Source organism: Vigna radiata, chromosome 5 (genome assembly GCF_000741045.1).
Source record: "Vigna radiata var. radiata cultivar VC1973A chromosome 5, Vradiata_ver6, whole genome shotgun sequence".
NCBI lineage: Eukaryota > Viridiplantae > Streptophyta > Magnoliopsida > Fabales > Fabaceae > Vigna > Vigna radiata.
In genome coordinates, this window is record NC_028355.1 from 18,689,256 (window position 1) to 18,712,968 (window position 23,713).

The 23,713-nt window shown below is 31.4% G+C and overlaps 3 protein-coding genes across 12 annotated transcripts; 1 reads left to right on the plus strand and 2 right to left on the minus strand.

Moving 5' to 3' along the window:
- Positions 1-5,327: 5,327 nt before the first annotated feature.
- On the minus strand, positions 5,328-9,499 carry LOC106759933. 2 transcript variants are annotated; one of them, XM_014643328.2, is made up of 9 exons: positions 9,158-9,499; positions 8,736-8,914; positions 7,659-7,840; positions 7,287-7,571; positions 7,140-7,198; positions 7,018-7,054; positions 6,824-6,895; positions 6,181-6,505; positions 5,328-5,893 (listed from the first exon to the last, which is right to left on the minus strand). In XM_014643328.2, exons 1-9 carry the CDS (start codon positions 9,240-9,242, stop codon positions 5,477-5,479), a joined length of 1,641 nt encoding a protein of 546 aa, XP_014498814.1. In that variant the 5' UTR covers positions 9,243-9,499; the 3' UTR covers positions 5,328-5,476. The 2 variants fall into 2 exon arrangements, with proteins under 2 accessions (XP_014498814.1, XP_022636582.1); XM_022780861.1 differs by lacking the exons at positions 8,736-8,914; positions 9,158-9,499 and adding an exon at positions 8,008-8,118.
- A 5,110-nt stretch (positions 9,500-14,609) lies between these two features.
- On the plus strand, positions 14,610-16,485 carry LOC106761403 (flotillin-like protein 4). Its single transcript, XM_014644956.2, has 2 exons — positions 14,610-15,560; positions 15,785-16,485. Exons 1-2 carry the CDS (start codon positions 14,634-14,636, stop codon positions 16,280-16,282), a joined length of 1,425 nt encoding a protein of 474 aa, XP_014500442.1. The 5' UTR covers positions 14,610-14,633; the 3' UTR covers positions 16,283-16,485.
- A 1,094-nt stretch (positions 16,486-17,579) lies between these two features.
- On the minus strand, positions 17,580-23,391 carry LOC106762643 (pentatricopeptide repeat-containing protein At1g80550, mitochondrial). 9 transcript variants are annotated; one of them, XM_022780866.1, is made up of 7 exons: positions 23,068-23,391; positions 19,603-21,375; positions 19,375-19,505; positions 18,982-19,256; positions 18,362-18,518; positions 18,021-18,188; positions 17,580-17,928 (listed from the first exon to the last, which is right to left on the minus strand). In XM_022780866.1, the coding sequence occupies exon 2, from the start codon at positions 20,969-20,971 to the stop codon at positions 19,604-19,606; it is 1,368 nt and encodes a 455-aa protein (XP_022636587.1). In that variant the 5' UTR covers positions 20,972-21,375; positions 23,068-23,391; the 3' UTR covers positions 17,580-17,928; positions 18,021-18,188; positions 18,362-18,518; positions 18,982-19,256; positions 19,375-19,505; position 19,603. The 9 variants fall into 9 exon arrangements, with proteins under 9 accessions (XP_022636587.1, XP_022636588.1, XP_022636584.1 ...); XM_022780867.1 differs by having other exon boundaries at positions 17,580-18,188; positions 19,603-21,355; XM_022780863.1 differs by having other exon boundaries at positions 17,580-18,188; positions 19,040-19,256.
- Between the last annotated feature and the right edge of the window lie 322 nt (positions 23,392-23,713).

The window sequence follows — 23,713 nt, forward strand, 5'->3', positions numbered from 1 at the left end:
ATATATATATATATATATATATATATATATATATATATACACACACCTAAAATTTATAGCTTTTTATGCTATATAACGAGTTTCCTTAATATATCTTCTTTAATTTTTTTAAAGTTAAAAATAATTAAATATTGAATGAATGATAAATAAATAAACAATTAGTATTGTTTTAAACTTCAAAAATCATGTATAAATAAAAACGAAAAATATCTAAAAATTTTAAAATTTAATTATAACAAAAAAAAAGACAGTAGCGAACAATAAAAAGCAATAATAAGAATATTGGTTGATGAGTATGAAACCATATAACTAAGTTTGTGTTTGAATTTAAGAGGATATGACCTTCTCCACCCTCAAACAAGTGTTCATAGCTGTTTTGTTAGACTAATTCAGATTGGTCGGTCTTCAAATTCAAAATTTCAACTATTTGACTTCTTACTTTATGCCAAATTTGTAACACAACGTTCTGAAACACCATATAGCATATGACTTTTTTCTATATTTATAACACGGAACATACTAATTTTTTTTTTTTAAAGTGATACTAACAATTTATATTTCCTAAAAAAATCACATAAATGGCTTCGTTTGTTCAATTAAAGTAAAAAGTGATGGGTAGGAAAATAATAATAAAAAACCTTATTTGATTGTAAAAAATGGTAAAGAAATATATTATTTTTTATTAAGTTTATATATATTTTATTTTTCACTCCCCTCACCAGATAAAATAACATAAATTTTCATATTCGTATTTTAGAACAAATATATTTCAAAAATAATATTACTTTATTAAGATAATTACGTAATATTCACACCGTTATTTATGACCACTTTAATTGAGATATTTATAACTTAAAACTCTTAATTTCGCAATTTTAACTCAAAACAACATTCTTACTTAAATATATATGAAATTTGAAATTCAATATTTGAAATTTCTTCAAATTTCAAATCTAAAAAATACAGCACAATAATTATTATATTAAGACCGTCACAAATAAATTAAAATAAACTTTATTTTAAATTATTCAACAAAATATTATTAAGAATGACTTTTCTAACTTATAAATTTTTGTAGTCGATAAATTTTCAATTAAGACTTGATAGTCTTTTAAAACTTAGACTCTTAGAACATTAAATACAACAAAGGTAGAATGCAACATTAACTAAGTTGAACAAATAACTCGAACTAATCTCACCGAAAGTGATGAAAAACCTTAAAAAAAAATTTAGAACAACAAACATTCACTTTAATTATGATACTCTTGTTGTAAAAATAATCGTTTTTCTTCTAACTATGATAAAGTAAAATTTAGTTCTGAAATATGAGGTTCAAAAAGAGAAAAAACACAATAAAAACTTAAAAAAAAAACATGCATAGATTTAAATGAGATCTTACCAATTAAGTCCAATATTTAAAAAGCAATATATATATATATATATATATATATATATATATAATTGAGTATTTGATGAAAATTAAACATTAGATTTTATATAGTAATTGTTGTAGCAGCATTGAGATATTTAAATACTAATATTATACATTATCACAAATGACAAATAATCATATTTTAATTATATTATATTATGTATAAGAGTATGAAATTTGGGTTTTGATATTGAATTGAGATTTTCATTTTGTTATAATATATATATATATATATATATATATATATATATATATATATATATATATATATATATATATATATATATATATATTCAAAGATTTTTAGAGATGACGTTTTATAATTAGTTTTATTTGATATTATCTGATAACATATGAGATGATGTTTTATACTTAATTTTATTTAATAATATATGACTTGTAAAGTTAACTAATTTTAGGTGATATATGTAAGGAGTTGAGTTTATTAAGTCTATTAAAATTTAATGATTATTTGGCCTGTAGTAGTATTGTATTGACTAATAGATATATTATGTTTTGCTATAACAGTGCAATAACTTATACAATTTTTAAGAGTAATAATTCTTTTTCTTGTTTGGTTATTTGAGAATTCAATATTAACATTATTTTCTAACACTACAAATATAATTGAGGCTTTGTAAGAGCTAATACACTTCTAGCAAGGAGTCTAATAAAAGAATGATGAAGAACTTCTTGGTCCAAAAGTATTATATCTTAGTGTTATAGGAACATTGATGTATCTTGCAAATTATACTCGTCCTGATATAGTATTTGCTGTAATTTTGCTAAGATACAGTTCTTCACATACAAAAAGACATTAAATTGGAGTAAAAGACATACTTTGTTAAGAATATTATGAACATGCGTTTATTTTATCCAGATTATTTAAAACCATAACTAATGGGTTATGGAGATGCAAGTTATTTACCTGATTCTCACAATGGTTCATTATAAACAAGATACTTGTTTACATGTGGTAGCACAACTGTTTCATGGAAACCTGTGAAGAAAACCACAACAGCATCGTTAAGTCATGCAAAAATTTTAGCATTACATAAGATAAGTCATTAATGTGTTTAGTTAATGCCTATAATTTAACATGTGCGACAAACTTGTGGTTTAGCCTTTAGAAAAATGGAATTAACAATCATATATAAAGACAATAGTGCATTATTCAATTAAAAAGATATATAGAAATTCAAAAAATTTGTTCATATGAAAATTTGATAGATCTATTTGCAAAGTATTTGTCAAGGAAAACTTTTGAACTATTGATTAATAAGATTGGACTCTATTGTCTTAATGATGTAAGTTTACATGAAAGTAGAAATAAAATATGTAATAAATAATGATGTGATCTTTCTCCTTTACTAGGTTTTTATCCAAAAAGTTTTTTCTAATATAAAATTTTAATCAGACATAAAGAAAGAATGTTAGGAATATAGGATTGTGCATTAATTTATTACACTATGATTGATAGTTTGATTGGTTTGTTACAATAACTTAATAACTTATTAATTGATTATATATATAAATAGATTTTTTTCCTCTTATAGTTAACATAGAGAAAATAAGTCTCAATTCTCTCTTCTTTCTTTCTTCTTTTTTCTATTATAAATTTTTTTATAACAAAATTATTATTTCCCTTAAATCCACTTTTTTTTTTCCGTAAAAAAAACATTATTTTTATGTGTTGCATTTAATAATATTACTACTCACATATAACATTTTCTAAGTAATTAAATGATATATCAATTTCAAATTAATATTGATTAATTTTAAGAAATGAAAAATTAAATTTGTAGTTGAATTTTCATTCAAAAAAAATTGTCCTTTCGTGAAATTATAGCACTTAAAAAGCAATTATGAGTTTTTTCTTAGTTTAACATCACAAGGAAATTCTCTAAAAACGCGTTTAGTAAAATCGCGTAAACACATAAAAATGGTCCACTTGGTAGCCTCATACAAAAAATGACTAAGAAATTGGAAAACATTATCAAACAATAAAAAAATTAAGAAAGTATAATTTAGTGATTAAATATTATGTGTGAGATATTGTAATATTTCTAATGTTTTCGATATCTAAAGATAGCAAAAAAAGATAATTAAAGAAGTCATGATGACCACCTAAAACCCTAAACATTCAGTAGTAAAATCTGATCGTTTTTCATAATTTTATAAACACATGGTTCTACAATTCAAAAAAAATGACGTGATTGACTAAATGTAGTAAAAAAGCATCAATAAAAATTAATCACTTTTTGTCAAATGTGCAATAAAATGGTCCAAAATAGTGAAATTTCTAAAATGACTTTTTAGCCTCGTCGTATTTTCTTTACCTTTTTTTGTTAATTTTCTATCACATTTTTCTTTCACATATTGCAACTCCAACTAATAGCCAAACACAACATAAGGAGTTAAAATTATGTTACATTATTATACGATTAATTTTACCCACTATCTTGTAAGTATATAATATTTTGGATTTTTATTTTTTAGTGTTTCAAATTTGTCTCTATAGAACAATAAGAATTACAATTTGGTAAATATAAGCAGCATTTTAGGATATTAATGGTTGTTAATATCGTGAATCATACCTTTTTGTTTATTAATTTGATTAGTAAAAATATGAAAAAAAATTAATTGTAAAAGGAAAAAAATAATACGAATTAAAAATAACATATTTTAAATTTTACCGGAACACAACATATATTTAACCCTACTTTTATTAATCAAATATGGCCTAATAACAATCATGCAGGTCGAGGCTGGCTTATGTTTTCAACAGGCAAAATGTCTACTTATCTTTTACATAGACCGCTTCATCATAATATTATGAAAGAATTATTAAATATATAATATTTAATGTTATTAATATATGCTCACAATAATTTTTCATTAAACTTTATTTATTAATCCTTTAAATATTATAAGACAACCAACCAATACAAAGTTATTGGTTTTTAAAGAAAACATAAATTATCTGTGTTGATAAAAAAATCGATGTTAATTATAAAAAAATTACACTAAAATCATTTTAGCATCAATCCAAGTGATGAATTCAAAGGGATTAGAAAAAAGTATTGTAGCTAATGTGTTTCCATTAATTGAAGGAATTTTCCTTATAAGTAAATAATTATGAGTTTCGTTTTAGAGTAAGTATAAATCTTCCACCTGTCTATCTATAAGTTAAAGAGTTAGTATGTGTATTGACAAATTAAAGTTTGTATAATATTTTTAGAAAATCATATCCTCTCGATCTTTATAGAAGAGTTGGTTTGTGTTTTTTTTAATCACAATTAAGGAATGACATTTCATAAATATTTTTTCTTATTAATAACGGATTCAGGAGTATATATAGAAAAAAAAATAAGAATTATCTAAATTTGAATATAAGGATATATTAGCAACCGAGGCCAGAAATTAAGATTAAATGTCGACTGTAAAAAGCCATACATATAACATTTTACATTAACCATATTCAGACAAAATTCAATGGTTCTTTGTTCTTTTCTTACATTAAGTAAGTGTTTTGTCTTGCAGAGGTGTTCTTGTTCTTTTCTTAGCCTACTTTATTTTCAGTGGGTTCGGTTTGGGTCCAAATGGAAGAGTATTAGCTAACTTTACCACAAAATGAAAGAGAACCAGCTCAAAATTCAGTCAAATTGGGTGTGCAGTATTCCCTATTCTCTAATCGGCTTTTTGTATATTTGCAGGGACATGTTGGGCTAACTTTTTCCCGTGACTGCATCCAAACAAAACAGTGTCCAACATCTAAGAGTTGTGACATGTTGGTCTCATGATTTTGCCCTCACAAGAACAAACAATGTGCTCTATCCTTCTGTTTGTGCCTTGTATGATGTCTGATTCCTCCTCTCCCTTTCATCATGCCACGTAAAATAATGACATTTCATTAAAAAGCTAGCGTGTCATACAAAGAAGCTACAACATTATACACCCAACACCGGAAAAAGCTAAACACTGTTCAAACATGTTCATCCACCAACTGGCAATGGAAGAGCAACATCATCATCAACTAGTTTGCTAATTATACTTGTCTCCTTCAGGGATTTGGGCCAATGCTAGTGCTTGTCCTGGTGGTGGTGCACGTGTTGGAGTCAAGTTCTTTAACTCTTTTCTATGCAGACGATGTCTACGCTCTCTTCCATACACGATCCAGAAGATCAAAGAGAACATGACAGCAAAAGAGACCATTACCAATCCAACATAGATCCATCTACTGTAACGCCGTAGACCAGGACAATGGTCTGTAGATATAACGCTTAGAGTTTCCCGAACGAAGGTGCAATCTTGTAGCTCAACCAGGGAGGGGGCATCATTATACAAAGCGTTGGCCACATTTATTCCAGCGGAGACTTGGTTGTAGAAGGTGGGGGTCAAACGCCCCTGCGTCATGCATATCTCAGATGGTGAAACCTGGCACACGAAACTGCCATACACCTGCATCACACACTAACTAATTTTAGCATTAATGCAACTACATATTCAAGAGTTAAACTTGAGGTCTTTGATTATACGGGAACATTCTAAATTGATTGATCCATGCACATGATGGTGAGACTTTCTCTTTTTCATGACTCAATCATGCCTTGCTAGAAAATAAAACAAAACATAGAAATGCAAAAGAATTGTAATTCAAAATCAGTTTGATTTTCTTTATGTTCTTTAGTCTTGGCACGGGAAAACAGTGTTTGTATGTTATATGAAGGTGGTTCAATTAAATGTACCTGTGTTGCATTGCTCAGGGTCACTTCACCAGGATCACATTGTCTATCAGTCATGTCAGGATGGAAGGGATTGCAGAGGAGCGGCATGAGGGGACCAGATTGATTATAGTAGAGTGGAGTGAAATTGGGAGCGAAATTTATGTTGGAGGCGTTGGTGATAACCTGGTTCACCAAATTCACTAGTTCAGAAGTTACTTCTTTGCTTCGCAAAATTGTTTCTTGTGCAGTAGCATTGTCCACACAGGGCAGAATATCGTCCATTGCCGTGTGTGCAATGGGATACTGGATCCATTCATTCACAGCTACACAACTGTCTGCTGTTGCACTACCAAAACAAAAAGGAATTAGCTCCACACTAAAGATGCCAAATTCCACATCTGAAAAATACAAATAAATAACAGAAAGGTAACATGGTCATTATAAACATGGCATTGACCACAATGTCATGTTGAACATATGGCATGATTGGATAATGATAACAATGTGATTATTCAAGCAAGAGCATAAATCCCGTTACTAATTGGTGTCTGTCAGTGTTCAAAATTTTCAGCTATTTTTCTTGCTGTTTAGCCAACAGTAGCCAGTTGATAAAATCATTGAATAATATATTTGACTATTTTAGGGAGGGGTAATTGGAACTTACTTATGGAGAACAAGGAACAAACCACATAATATAAGGGCACCAGTAACAAGAACCCATCCTGCCATTACCAAGCTGCAATTATTTATGCCAAGTGTTTCATGAGAAAACATAGTGTTAAGTGGAGCTACTTTTGCTATCAAAGAATAGCAAGAAAGGTATGTAACATTGGGTGGTACACAGTATATATTACTTACATATACACAAGGAGCTGTATGCCAAAAATTGAGAATACTGTGGTAACAGGTAAAAAGAAGAAAATGAATTCCATAGCAAGTAAGAACTTGAGCATCTAAATTGGGGCACAGAAGAGACTTACAAAATCCAAGAAATGTCAAGACTAACATAACAGCAGCTATTATGATCAGCGCCAACCTCCTGCATCATTGTTACATTCTGTTACAGAGTAAAAACTAAAGCAAAAAAACAAATATCTGGAGTGGAAAACATTAGTATCAATCATTACGCAGAATCTAAGAGATCTTGTATGTTGTCTGAGTTCTCCTTTGTCTTGTCAGCAAGGGTGCCAGCAGAGTTATTGATATCTGTTTCTGCCGCATCAATGTCAGTTTGAACATTTGTCGGGAGAAAAATTCGATCGATTCCAACCTGTTTAGCCTGATTAAGATAATCTGACACGTTCCTAAGCTTATCCACAGTGGAATCAGCTTGATGTACCACGTACTGCAATGTGGACGACATGCTGTGATGGAAGCTTCCTTGGCCGATGTAGAGAACTGCACATCCAATCCTGTTAACACAGAAAAGTGCAATTTGTGATAAAGATCCAACAAAACCTGAAGCAAGCAAAAACATAAGGAGAGAGATGTGTACACACACTGCTGTAAATGTGAATAACATCAGGAGAATAAGGGAAAGGGCATAGCATGTTGGTGAATAACCATAAGGTTCTCTTTTACGACAGAAGTAACAAACACCAATAGTGAATAAGCACAAGCCAAACCCCAAGAACCAAACTGCTGCAATACTGAACATAGGAACTGCAGTATATGCCACAGACTGCATTCAATAAAAAAATAGTTAGTGGATTTTGCCTTTTTAAATTCAACATTGCAAACCAAAGAGCCTGGTAAGATTTAAGTGCTGAAAATGGAAAGAGACAAAATTAAAGAAAAGAAAAGCATAACAACATAAAACAGTCAGAAGTCACCAAATTATTACTCAACTGTAATATAATCCAGCCAAATCAACTTCAAACAACTACATTTGAATCATAGTACAGGTCCATTCAATTTCTCCATCCAGTAAAACTAAATAAAGCATATATGACCAACCATGGAGATAAACATTAGTTTTCCTTAAAAATACATGCTAAAGAATATTTAAATGTATTTTTAAAAAAGCACATCTAGTGGCTCCAATTTTACACAAACCCTGATACTACTCAACACTTCTAGTGCATTACTTTTTATGCTTTTTGTCTTTTTAACAATGATTTCCTCCTAAGGTCGGCCAATAAAAAGTAGCGTTGGTCATTGATATAACAATCAATTTTTGATCAGAAAACATCACCAGAGGCTGCAGAGATCCTACCCTTAAATTTTATCCCATGTATGTGTATGTATTGGAGTAATACTTACAATTGCATCTATATCAATCAAAGGATAAAATAAGGTAACACAAATGTGTGCACCAAAAGCATCTCCCTTTTATTGTTATACTGATACTTTCAAATACAACCACCATTCTTCGTTACCTATTTCCAACAATTCCATATTTCATAGTTTGGGCTTATAAACTAAAATGATAGCTGAAGATAGGTGATGTCAATCCCAGAGCCACAATAGAAGCACAGATTCTGAGTCTAACAGCAGAAATAACGAAATACAGTTCTCAGTAGCACACTATAAAACCATTATTGAAGTACAAAGGAGTAATGGTTTGAAGAGCTTACAGCCCAATAATGGTTGTCAGTGATATTCCATCCATATATGTACTTGTTGAAGCTATTAAGAGGGTCTTTTCTTCGTGTTCTCTCAGCAGCTAAGGGAACGGGCGAGTTCTCGAACGGTGCAGCATCGTACACATACAACCTAGAAAAGCCTACAACATCCTTTCCCTCATTTTCTAGCCCTGCAAAAAACAAAAATGGTCATGCTTTGCTTTCTAATGAAACATCTTCAAGAGTGAGAGAGTAGCCACAATCATATGAAACACTGTCCTGCATTGTCATAGTGGTGACCTATGTCCCCCACCAAACTCAGTGAAAAAAGTGACAACATTTGTTTAAATTAGAGGCTTGTTTGTCTTCCAAGATTTTAGGGTCTCCGAAACAGTGAATAAAAAGCCAAAGGGAGAGAGTTGTGAGAGAAATACCTGAAGCTTGGTGCGACAACAGAAAGGGACTGGACAAGAAAACTGTGAGCAGAAAACAAAAATGCAGTGGCCTGTAACTTAGCATTGTGTGAGAGGAACCAACATGAACTTATGATGTTCTTGTGTTCTTCACTACTCTGAGAGTGTGTGTGGAGAGAGAAGAATAGTTAACCGTTAGAAAAGAAAATATCGTGTTTGGGAGACCGGCGGGTTGCTCAGGACATTAACCTCGTTATTGCCCCACCATTATCATATGCCATAAAAATAGTAATCAAATAATAGTATATTCAGAATAACAATATATTATAATGTATGGTGCTGTAATTTTTCGTAAATACCATACAACATACAGTTCTTTACTGTCACCAACACCTCAACATTAACCTACGCAATATAATGAAAAATAAACAAGAAAATTACTCTCAACTCACACAAAAGTATGTTCTTTTTTCAAAAAATTAAAGTAAAGAGTTGCTCTGCAAGTAAAGCTTAATGCACCTCATTAGTGTATGATCTAGAGACCACCAATCTTAGGCATTGAATCACGGCGTAAAATTAGATGATAAAAGCTTTGAAGTTTTTCTAAACTAGCAAGTGTCTCATCTTTTATCCTATAATCCCAAAAGAATAACAATGTATTAGTTTAGGTACATAATTAAGCATTGTGAGAGAGGTGAGAAAGTGGAAGATGATAGGAGGATGAGATGTAAACCAAAATGAGAGAGAGGCCCATTGATTGGGCTCGTTCCCCAACGTACTTCTCAATACTCTTCTTATGCCTGCTTTTGACTTTAAGCCAAGGGTGGACCACCATCTCAGCCCCTTTTTCCCTCCTTTTCATGCTTCAACTCTGAAATACAAACCCATTCTATCACTGTCAAAAAACTTTCCCCCTCTTACCTACTACTACGTTGTTACACTTACCCTTTAAATTTTAAACGATGAATTAAAGCAATGGAATTTAGAAGAAGTCCCGTATCAAACAGAAATAACCTCGGTAGTGTTCTCAATCTGCAAATCATGAAGAAAAGGAAATGTCAAAGGGTTCACACCTTGCTCTCTACTCACCTCTGATGACAGCAAAAATTGGTTATTATAATGTCTGATAAAATTTACACAACCTCAAATCCGACCGTGGAGCTATGAAACAAACAAACAATGTCAAAAAGTTCAGGCTATCAAGGATTCCCCACTGTCACACACTCAACCTAAATCAGGATTGTTATTTCCAATTACCCTTTTTATAAATTTTTTTATTACTCATATCTTATTTCTATGTAAGTCTTTCTTTCGCATCACTTTCTTTAAAAAAAATTATAGCTGTATCAGAAATGTCGAATGGTTCCATTTTACATATAGGTTTAAGTAAATCCGCATTAGATGGAAAAAAAAAACATTTGCTAATTTTCTTTAGATGATATAGCATCGTTTCTTTTCGTAAATTCTGTTTAATTAATAAAATGTATCCATATAACGACATGAACTTACGTTTTTATAATAAGAATCAAACCTGACACTTTATATTTAGATAATGATATTTAGACAACATTTTTTTAATAATATTTAAACATTGATTACGTGTCAATCTGTGATTGGTCAAAAATTACTCCACAATAATGTTTATGATTATTAATATTGATTGTGGAGTAATTTTTGACCAAATATATTGATACATTGAAAATATTGTTAAAAAAATGTTGTCTAAATATCGTTATCCTTATATTTATTACTCTAACAATGATCACTAAATATAAGATGAATGAATTAGTAATATATATTTCTCCTATCAATATAATTATTTGATATTAATACGAGATCGTCTTAAACGCATACTAGACACACATTTTCTACACTAATAATTCAGTTTCTATAATTTCATTATAAAAAATATATAATTATATAATATGAATGTTTTTAAATATTTTTTTAAATAAAATGATCTTTATTTTTTCCAAATTTTAAATTAATCGTTTCGGTGCCATTATTTATATCCAAATACCATTAAAGTAAAACTAACATGGAATGAGGTGTTTAATAACAAAAATACAAAATAGCCGACACAGGTCACTAAGGAAGACCCAAATCATAATAGCCCCGTTCACATTTAAATTTGTTCATATATTTTTGGATATCATGTTTAAATATTTGATGATTTCCTTATCCATGATCTATTAATAAAAACGTTATAAAATTTATTTTTATAACGACTTAAGTTAACTTATAAGTTTTTCATAAATTTAAATATTTTAATTAACTTTTTATTGTATTTTTTTGCTTTATTGAATATTTGAAAATTTATGTAATTTTTTTATTTAGGTAATGTGGCCTTTATCTTATTTAACTATTTTAATGGGTTAAGAAATGTGAATTTTAATACTTAACATAACATATAGATAAAGTAAAACGACGAGTAAATTTTATTATTTTAATTAAAAACATGTCAGAGAGTAATAAATCATCAACATCACCTTGTGATGATAGTATTGAAAGCTATTTAAAAAAAAAAAAAAAGACATCGACGAGAGCCACCACTTTGATTGTTGTAAGTAACATTGTGATTAGTGTTCTTATATACACATAATTAAAACAATAAATTTCACTTATTATTTTATATTAATTACAAAATCTCATATTTTTTAAAATGTGAAGATAAGTGAAAAAAATGATGTGATAAGATAATAATTACGTAAAATAAAGTTAAATAAATAATAGAAACTCAATTAAAAAATGTATATTTTAATTTTAGTAAAAAAAAAACTCAATTAAAAATAACAAAAACTTAAAACTTAATTAAATCTATGGCAATATAAATATTAATTTAGTGATTAGATAACATCAGCCAATTCATAACTGTTTAAACTTTTTTTCTCAGTTGGGTATGTAATAACGTCAGTTTAATTATTGGACGCAAAATACTATTACAGCAAAACACATGTTGAAAGAAATCAATAGTTATTAGCAATATTGAAAATTAAATATGGCGTGGAAAAATACGAAATACATGTCAATAAATCCTATTTTATACACACGAAATGATAGAAGAGAGAGAGATGCGACGGAAATGGAATTTTTAAATTAATGTTTGAGTAAATAATGAGTTAAGGGTAAAATGGGGATATTTGGAATTTATGGGTGCAGGCAAAAGAAAATGTGGTACAGGAAGCAGTAAATCATGTTCAAAACGACCAATAAGAGAGAGTGAGGGATTTCGTTCTTAAACTTTGTCAGGTATAAGATTCCGCATTTTAAAAATATTTTTTAACAATTTTTTATAAGAGGATACGTGTCACTATTTTATTCGTTTATTTCAATTTATTTAAAAAAAATATTTAAAATGATCTAATCATAAACTATTACATATGCATTGTCAAAAAGTTGTTAAAATAAATTGTTAAAAGAAACTTTTTTTTCTATAAGTAATGGATAATAATATCATAATACACTTTTATATTTATTTGACACAGAATATAAAAATAAAATGGTCCAAAACATATAAAATTTTGTAATTTTTCAAGAAAGAAATGAATAAAAGGTAAGTAAAAATAATATCAAATAAATATAAAAATTTTAGGTATGTAAAAGAATATTTTTCATAATTAATAATGAGTTTATTTTGTACTCAACCCAAAATTTGATCAAGTCAAAAAATGATCATATTCTGATTCCCCAAAATCTTCATTATTTGGAGAAATCTCTATCTTTGAATAAAATTATATGAAAATGGTTGGTCAAATGTAGGAAAAGAGGAGCAGAATAATTTGGCAGTGCAATGCCTCGGAAACTCATACAAACTAAGAACATTGACCCATACAAAATATAAAATCTAAGAGTGCTTTCCCAATAAATTCCGAAAAATAAAACATTTATATAGTTTGACATATTCTTTAGGTTTCAAGAGCAGCTTATGCAAACAATAACATTTTTTATTTCTGTCTCTTATGCTAATTGGCTGGTTTTCTATGAAAATATATTAATCAAATATATTTACTGACAAAGATACAGCTGGAAGTTCTGTCCGTTTGACATAAATATATAATACTTTTTTTTCTTTTGAATTCTATTCATTTAACAAAGCAATAATTTTTAATGCTTAATTTATTGTAATACATTCTAAAATAAGAAACACTCCCTAAAATGTAACAAACAAATAAAAAGAGTCACACCAATACGAATTATAAATTAACGAAATTGTAAATAACATTAAAAGATTGAAAAAAAAAATAATGTACAACAATTTTAGGAATCATAGGAATACAGGTGGCCTTTCTTGTTATTGCAGGTTGGAGTTTCTAATTGTCTGTAGGTTAAAGTTCAAAACGTCATTACGAAAAAAAGTTCAAAGTACAAATTTTAATTAGTAAATTTATAATAGCACGAGTAAAGAGATCTCCTTCGATATTGTCAACTTGAATTAATATTAATAAATAAACTTGTGAAGACATATATAGTATAATCAACATGCTAATAAAGTCTATATTTGTATTTCTTGCGAATCTATATTTTTACAAAACTAAGTTGGGAAAGTATTGGGCAACTTCCAATTAGTATTTTACTAAATGATTAATATTATTTTATTCGCGTTTTGTTTTGACTTTTACCAACTATTTTTATACTTCTTAAGAAAACAACTTCAAAGCTAATAAAAAATAAATATTCTCTCTATACCAAAAAATTATTTATTTCGAATAAAACAAGTTATTACAGGTAATATATATCAAGGATTTTATTTATACTTAAAAATAAACTCTAATCATAATTATAATATTATATTAAAAAATAATTTTAAAATCTAACTTCATATCTTAACAATATAAAAAAAAAAAGTCCACTATAGGATTTTTATTTAACTAATAAATTTTTTCATTTTAAGTATATCTCACATTCCACTTGTTGTTTTAAACGTACAAAATTCATCTTAAATTGCTAAGTATTTTCCATCGATCATATAAAATTGGTATATTATTAGTGAGGTAAACTAATAATATTTTATGAGATGTGTTAAAAAAAAAAATTTGACCCACATAAATAATATTATTCTCCAATCTATTTTGGATTATTTTAATTAAACTTTGACAACTTTTAATAATAAAAACTAAATATAAAATATCAACTTACTTAAAATTTGGGTTTTGACTTGAAAGGTCTACCCGACTTATATATTATAAATTAGTTTTATCTGTAGTTGATTTAGAAGTGGGTTTTAAGTCTACTCAAGCCCACAAAACCGGCATGTAAAGTGAGGTCTGCATCCCACTTATATATTATAAATTAGTTTTATCTCTAGTCGACGTGAGACTTTGAACAAAAACCACCTATATCTATTTATCTCAATCAAAATCAAACCAAATATTAATAAATCCAAAACTAAATAAAAAAATAAATCTATAAAATTAATTCATATGCCTATATAAAGCATTCCTTCTCATTCTCATGGTTTATTTCCAGTCTTAAACATCAGTGTGAGAAAAGCATAAAGATGTATAGAGTAGCAAAGGCATCAGAGTATCTTGTGATCACTGGGGTTGGAATCAAAGACATAAAACTTGCAAAAAAAGCATGGATTTTCCCAGGCCAGTCATGCAGCGTATTCGACCTCTCTCCTGTGAACTACACTTTCGAGGTTCAAGCCATGAGCGCAGAGAAGCTCCCTTTCATTCTCCCCGCAGTCTTCACCATTGGTCCCAGAGTTGACAATCACGACAGCCTTCTGAAATACGCCAAACTTCTCTCTTCCCACGACAAGCTCTCTCACCACGTCAAGGAGCTAGTCCAGGGCATCATCGAGGGAGAGACACGTGTCCTTGCGGCATCCATGACCATGGAGGATGTTTTCAGAGGCACCAAGTCGTTTAAACAGGAAGTGTTTGACAAGGTTCAGTTGGAGCTCAACCAATTTGGGCTTCTCATCTACAACGCCAACGTGAAGCAACTGGTGGACGTGGTTGGCCACGAATACTTCTCTTATTTGGGTCAGAAGACTCAGATGGAGGCTGCCAACCAAGCCAAGGTTGACGTGGCAGAGGCAAGGATGAAGGGAGAGGTTGGAGCCAAGTCGAGGGAGGGGCAGACGTTGCAGAACGCTGCGAGGATCGATGCGGAGACAAAGATAATATCGACGCAGAGGCATGGAGAGGGAGTGAAGGAGGAGATAAAGGTGAAGACGGAGGTGAAGGTGTTTGAGAATGAGCGAGAGGCGGTGGTGGCGGAGGCTAATTCTGAGCTTGCGAAGAAGAAAGCTGTGTGGGCAAAAACGGCGCAGGTGGCAGAAGTGGAGGCCATAAAAGCAGTGGCACTAAGGGAAGCCGAGTTGCAGAGAGAGGTTGAGAGGATGAACGCTCTCACTATGACAGAGAAGCTTAAAGCCGAGTTCCTCAGCAAAGCAAGTGTTGAGTACGAAACTAAAGTAAGCTTATTTCTTTTTCATCATTCATGCAAACCATTATATTTCAATACTCAACTACAATATTGTTCGTTATATAAAATTAAAATATAGTTATATATATAGACCAACTTGTTTGTTAAATAAGTTTAGTTCACTTTTGTATAAGTTTCTTCTGAGCAATCTTTCTACTTGCTTCAATGTTATTGAAAATTTGAAGAGTGTGAAAAGAATTGTTTTAAAATTAGGTACAAGAGGCAAATTGGGAGCTGTACAAGAAGCAAAAAGCTGCAGAAGCAATACTGTTTGAGAAGGAGAAGGAGGCAGAAGCACAAAAAGCACTAGCAGAGGCAGCATATTTCAGTCGACAACAAGCAGCAGAGGCAGAGCTATTTGCAAAGAAAAAGGAGGCAGAAGGACTTGTGGCAATTGGAGAAGCCCAAGGGGTATACTTGAGAACACTTCTTGATGCACTGGGAGGGAACTACAGTAATCTAAGGGACTACTTAATGATAAATAATGGGATGTTTCAAGAGATTGCGAAGACTAATGCAGAAGCCATTAGAGGACTTGAGCCAAAGATTAGTATTTGGACTAATGGGGGAAATGGAAGTGATGTTGGTGGTGGAATGAAGGATGTAGGTAGTGTGTACAAGATGTTACCACCTTTGTTTAACACGGTGCATGAACAAACTGGTATGCTGCCACCCGCTTGGATGGGAACCCTATCTGACAAAACTTCTTAAATCCTCAAATGTTTGTTCTTGGATGCGTGTTTTGTTAAGAGTGTACAACGTTAAATGTGTGAACAAATACAACTTTTATGTGTGTAGTTATTCAAATGATAAAACTCATTTTAGTTACCTGGTTTTAACTTTTTTAAGAACAAATTTATGAGTTTGAACTCTAGTGACATGTTGAAATGCAAATTCCTTGTGATCCATGATTACTCGACTTTTTACATTGGTGTTAAGTCATTGATGACAAATTTAGCTTTTTATATTTCCTTACCTTTCTCATTAATAAGAACAAAGCCAACAACTAATAAAAAGAAAAAGATAAGAGAAAAACCCTATTGAGTAGTTGCAATGTAATGAGCATAAAATTAGAATGAGATAGTTTGGATGATTGTAAAAGAAATGAAAAAGGAAAGAAGTGACATGACATTGTTTATGATTAATACTTTATTTATATTTATAATGTTATTTTTTAATAAATTATTATAATAAAAAACATTATTATATATGAAGGTATATTATTCATAATCAATTTGTTATAGATTGAGCCATTTTTTTTTTTAAATTAATAATTCAAGTTATAGTTACTTTGTCTAAGATAAATATAAGTTAATGATGTATGTTAATTATTGAGATATAATTATTATAATTATTTATTTTATTGTTAGTTAGAAGATATATTATTAACTTTTTTATGGATATAACTATAGACATTATTTATTTGACATAATTATAGACATAATTTTGCTTTTATTCTAGGTAAATGTATTGGTGGCGATGAATAAAGGAAGATAAGAAGGATATTGAAAATATTTTAATTGAACTAATACCAAACTATTGATTTATATAAAAAGGATAATTTTTAAAATATTATATTAAATTATCATATTAATTTAGAGTTTAAAAATAAAATCATTCTTAAATATTGCAATGTTAACATCATTTATTTTATTAAAAAATAAATTTCAAGATAGAATATTTGTTAATAATAATTCAGATAATGGGGATACTTAAAAAAATTAAACTACATATAAATTTTCGTTGAATTTTTTTCCATTTATAGGGAGACATGAAATTCCAACGTCTGCAGTCATCTAATACATGTGGCATCTTCTCATTGTTGCTATTTGAAAGAGAGCAACAAAGTCGCACCCTAATCATAAAAAATAAAGAATGTTGAATTATAAAATTCAAACGAATAAATAGATACATTTTAAAAAAATAATCTACTTCACATAAAATACTATTCTAATTTCATGCCATTCAAGAATATATATTTTTCATCTGCAAGATTCAAACAGAAAACTTATTCTAGATATATATTATTCTAATTTTAGGTACTATAATAATAAATTTTTATATGGTTTGAGAGTGACTGAAAGATGGCAAGGCATAGCATGGTTTTAAAGACTCAATAACTTCACAGCTGGAAGAACATTCATATCTCTCGTAAATGCATGCACTTCAACATTGCTTTCGGAAATTTGTGACCAATTTGATGTAGAGTGCGAACCGGCATTCTAACACCATTAGATCACATGCTGAGAAATCGTTCTACCATCCATTATATCAAGGCATTCAAGTTTCCTCTCCTTGAAGCACAAAGATTTTTCTAAGTGCATGCATGTACTTACATGTTCTAGCTGTGAGTGAGACTGCAATAGTTCACAAATAGTCACAGGTCCTTTAGTACAAGAAACAGTAGCACACATAGAACGGCCAATTTGGATTGCAGGCAAGCACTTACCGCTTGCATTAACCAAGCAATTTCAGAATCCTTAAGAACAGAACCCACACTCTCCAAACCCTTTTTCAGTTCCTCAAGAGTGATCTGTCCGCTATTATCCGTGTCTATCATCCTGAACATTTCTTTCAGTCCTGCAATTTCTTCCTCAGACAAACTTTCAGCAATTACCTGACAAGGGATAATACAGCAAGTCAAACCACTGCTTGAATGGAGCAATTATCTTCAACTGGCAAAATGTTCAATATTATCGACATTATTCAAATGCCCGAGGCTTAATCAGCTAGTATAGTGAATGATAACGTTATAAGGAAAATTAATAAAATAAGCTAGTTCTGGAGCACCTGCAATGTATTTCTATTCCCAAATAAATAGTGATACTCGCTCAAATGGCTATTTTTTTGGGCTTATTCATTACAGATAACTGCTTCAAACGACTCAAGACAGCAGAGTCAAGTGGCTTATCAGGGGCAACGCCTCCGACTTGAACCCATGGATGGCCTACATATCATCAAACTTAGCTTGTGTATTTGTATATTTCAAAATGAAGATGAATATGCTTCAATTTTGAAACAAAATAAATTACGGTTCATATTGAAAATAATCAGATGAATGATTATTGTGTCCAGAAATTGAATTGAATAAATAGATCATGATGTGTCACTTCGAGAAATCATTATCAGTGCCTCAGCATAAAATTATACGTCTTGAAACCTTTTTCCTTTGCTAATATACTTGATATAGTGGTTATTTCCATAAATTTTTCACAACACATAAAGTTTGAAATTTATATTGTTTAATCGTGTTTATTTTATTATAATAATAGTCAAGCAGTTTTGATATCATTTTTGATAGAAAAAAAAATGTGAGTCAGTCATAAATATCTTTAATATATTTCTAATTTCAAAATTATATTTATGCAGTAGAGTTAGAAATAAAACAGAGGCATTCCAAAAGAAAGCACCATATGTGAAGTAGAGTCCTATTTCATCTGAAATCAAAATCAGAAAATCTCCACTGACAAGGCAAACTTCAAAATTTTGGTTTAACTTCTGAATATTGTGGTAATGTCTATTCGGTAGGAGCAATTTGAAATTCATGGCCCGAATATTTCTCATTCAGAAAACGGAGGGGAGGCAAAATCGGACAGGTCAACTAACGAGCTACTTGAAGTGGTACTTAAGTTGTGGATCTCTCTCAACTGACGAGCTAGCATTTTGGTTGGACTCTCCACTCGTACTGAAATGCAAACAGAATTTTTGAAACTTTTCTAATTTGACTTGTCACCAAATAAAAAGGCAATCAATTTTGTAAAAATAAAGCTGTTATCAAACAAACAAAAATGGATAGCTTTTACCTTTTATCAATATCTCCAATTTCGGAATGTGCCCTTCCACTGATGTCTTGGTCAAATATACGGGCATTAAGTTTTTGTATCAAATACATTTAACACTTTCTATTATCGACCAACAAAACTTTCCAGTTCATCTGCGCTATGTAAAACCAAGACTAGCATTAGTCCAATTAGCAAAAGTGTGCTAGATTCAAAAATACAAAATATTATAGAATCTTTGAAAAACTAGACCTTAAGCCACTGAAGTACATATGGTACTTTGAGAATACTCTTCCAATAAATCAGCAGATTCTCCTCCTAACAGCTTTGTCCCCAACTCTTTTCTTGGCTTAGGAGAAAGTCCTTTCGCTAACATCTCCTCATCGTACTTCCTGGCCATATCTATCAACCCTTTGTCAACAAGAGCATCTATCAAGGCATTGTAAGCTGCTGCATCAGGACTACACCCGAGTTGCTCCATTCTATTCCATATCATAAAAACCGGGCGAAGAAACCCCCACCTACCAAACTTGTTCAGGAGCATGACATAGGTGTCCATGCTGGGCCTAACCCCACCCTCTATCATGTCATCAAACATAGCAAGTATCTGTTTAGGCTTCTCCATAGAGGCAAAAAAACAATGGTAAGAAATGACAGTGGGGTGGCAACCATCTCGAGCCATGGTTCGAAGCAAGGCAAGTGCCTCCTTGTGTCTGTAGCAATCACACAAAAGCCTAATCAAAGTGTTGTAAGTGACAATAGTGGGGTTAATACCCAACTCCTTCATTTCACGGAAAACTCTAATTGAGAAATCAACCCCTTGGGAAATACCAATGGCTCGAATGAGAATGTTATAAACCACAACATCTAATTGGAAACCCTTCCTCTTAACCTCTTTGAACAATTTGACAGCCTTCCAAGGTTTTCCCGCTTTGCACAGAATATCCATGTAAATTGAATATGAGTGCAAGTCCTTTTGAACCCCTTTTCTATCCATCTCCTCCCAGAACTCGTTGCATTTGCTCCACCAACCCAATTTGAACCACCCGCGGAGAACCATGTTGTGGATCTTGGTGTTTCCAATTGCATCGATGGGCGTGTCTTTAGAGAAGACAAGGTCTTGTGCCTCAAGGACGTGCTTGTACTCGCAGAGGGCATCTATAAGGAGGGAGAACGAGGTGTGGTCCTTGAGGTTGAACTCTTGGAGGCGGTGGAAGGTGTCAATGGCATCTTGAACAAGATGGGCAGAAACATAGCGCTTAAACATGACACGGAATGTGGTGTGGTTTGGGGAAGAAGAGGAGCGGGAGTGCATGCGGCGGATGAGGTGCCAACAGAGATCAAACTCGAAGAACTTGGCCAGGATGTCGAGCATGAGGTTGAAAGTGTCAGTAGAGTGACAAAAGTTGCAGTGGGAGTGAGATTCCTCAACCCAATCGAAGAACTCCAAGGCTCGCTTCCAGTCATTGTTGAAGGAGAGCAGCGTCTGGCGAACGGTGGCCTCATCAGGTGGTGGAGGGATAGGAAAAGGCCTCTCTGGGTCGGTGGTTGTGGATAAGGTTTGAAATTGAAAACGTGGAAGTAGATTTGAACGTGATGAAATCAAAATCAACCGACGCATTTTTCTCACTACACTTCCCTCTCAATCAAAAAACCTCTTATTTGGACTACAACTGTGTTCTACTCTATCAGAAGGGAACAACAAGACCGTTGCTTTTGAAACCTCCTCTTTTGCTAATTTTTCCAACTCTTCCAAAGTGTTCACACTTAAAAATCTCTAGCCTTTTGCACTTGGAAGTGTCAAAAGGCTAAAATTGTAGCCTTCACCAGTTTCACACAACCAGGTTGGTCACAATCTTCTGCTAGAACGCAGAACTTGTAGCATGCTTCTCAGTGATGTTGGCACTTTCTTGAAGACCTCTTGCAAGACAATTGTAAGCCAGAGATTTTCTCAGCACAAGTCATGATGTCTGAGGGCTCACCAGGAATGGAAGCAGGTGCCTGGCTGCAACAGCTACCTCTTCACTAAATAATAAAAGTATTCTAAACAATCAGTAGAAACCCATACAAGAATCTTAAACTCACCGAGGAAAAGCTACTTCAAAAAAGAAGCAGAGCAATACACATAATATTAGAATCATGTGAACAAGTTTTACCAGCAGCATCTACAAGAATTATTTTCATACTAATATATAATATATACTACATTTAGTTTTCTTCACCTCTTTAATTTCTAATCAAGACTAAGGGGGCGGCACTCTCATTCAATTCTCCGCAAATCAAGTTAAATTTATTAGCAGTGCTTCCACAAGCAGTCCTTGCAAATTCCCCTAACCCATTTTAAGTTTTCAAAAACAACTTCCAATGATAAATGCCGCAACAAAATGCCAAAACTGCCCAGAACTATAGTAGACTATTGTATATATTTCACTTCACTCATTTTCAACACAAACATGTTAGGAGTGCATCACAGTGGAAATTGGAACAAATACTCCATCCCGCTTCAACATCAAAACCCAACTCCAAATAATTAATTTAAACAGCATGAAGTAGTATGTATATCCTCAATGTAAGTAGTATGTATATCCTCCCTACCAAACTTACCATTCGGAAAAAAACCATTCTCAGACAACAATAACATGATAGGTATTTCTAGTAAATATTGAAAAAAAAATCTCAAGGGGCAGAGAGTAGCATCCACAAACCAACTAAGAAGATCGCTAAGGAAAAATTGAACATACCCGACATCTTTCCTTGTTGAACATACCATTTCAGTTTCTAACTCTGTCAAAGTTTCTTTAAATTTTTCACCCAAAAGTGTATCAACAGACTGATTTCATTCAAGTCAATTGACTCATAATTTTCTCCAAAATAACCTCTGTCCAACTAATTTCCTCTTCACAAAATCACCAGTTTAAAGCGTGTACAATTAACCCCCAATTGAACCACAAGTATTTAACCGAACCAACCAATAGATATTTTCGATATTAACCACTTCAAAAAAAATACTTCATTCACTGGAACTAATCAAAAACCCCTCTGTCCAAATTAAAACTTACCCCTTAATTCATTCAAAACAAGATTCTGGAAAATTACCAGACTTCCCAAAATTTCAACAGTTAATTTCTATTAACAACATCATGTTTACATTATTAACATATTAATAGTGTCAAAACAGACATTGTAAACTTGCAAAACTATGACCAATCAATATCAACAGGAACCAAGGAAACCCAAATATCCAGAATAAAAAACCAGAGGTTTCAGACAAACTGGTCAACCATACTAGGACAAGTCCTAGTGAAAAGAAAGCATATTGAAGTTTTTCATAATAAAGGAATGCTGTCTAATCTTGGCTGTTTTCCCCCTACACTCACGGTTCCAGACAAAACCAACATTCTAAATTCCTAATTCATATAATCCCCACATGCCAGGCTCATTTATCATCAGAACAGCAACCACGTTAAAAAAAACAATCATATTTTTAACTAGTTCACGTCAGTCATATGAAAATGAATGAACAGCACCTGTATTCAATCTACCGATTTCAGAATCATATTCTCCATACAATTTCCCCCGATTACAGTACCCAATGTAACACAAAAACAGTACACAGAATCATATTCAGAATGTTCACACAAACCAATAATCCACAAAGAGAAAACTCAATCATTAACAGATAGCATCTATCAAACACACAAAATTAGATCCCCGTACCTGAAAGCGTCCCCTTTTTTTTTCTTAGGTTCTCGTTCTATCGGCGAACCACTCGTTCTCTCTTTCTCACTCTCATTCTTCGAAATCGCTTTTGCAACCGCTCTTTGTTTCTTGTTCCTCTAGAAACTTTGTTCTTCCAAAAGTAATTCCACCAACTCCGTAGACTCTCGCGTTTCGCACTCCAAGCTTGCACTCCGCACCTCTCGTCTCCAACCTTTCTCTCTCGCTCTTAGAAAGAAAATTCTTCAGTTTTATGTTCGTCGAAAAATGAGTGAGAACGAGAGTTGTTGAAGAGTTAGCCACGCACCTTAGCTCTGTGATTCTGATATGAAAATAACAAAAGAATTGAAAATTTGTAAGTGAAACCATTTTTAGTTCGAATTTTACTTCTTTGTTTTAATTTTTCTAATAAATAAAATCTTCATATTTTACTTGTCTTGTGAATTTCAATTTCCTAATATAATTGGAAATGGTTCTTTTTGGATAAAAAAAAAGATTTTAATGTTTATGAATATAGAGTTAGATTAAATTTTAATTTTTAGAACAATTTTATTGAGCTAATGAAATATCGTGAATAAATTACTTTGTTAATTATAAATCTATATTTATATAAAGAATATATTTTTTTGTCAACATAACTTTTGTT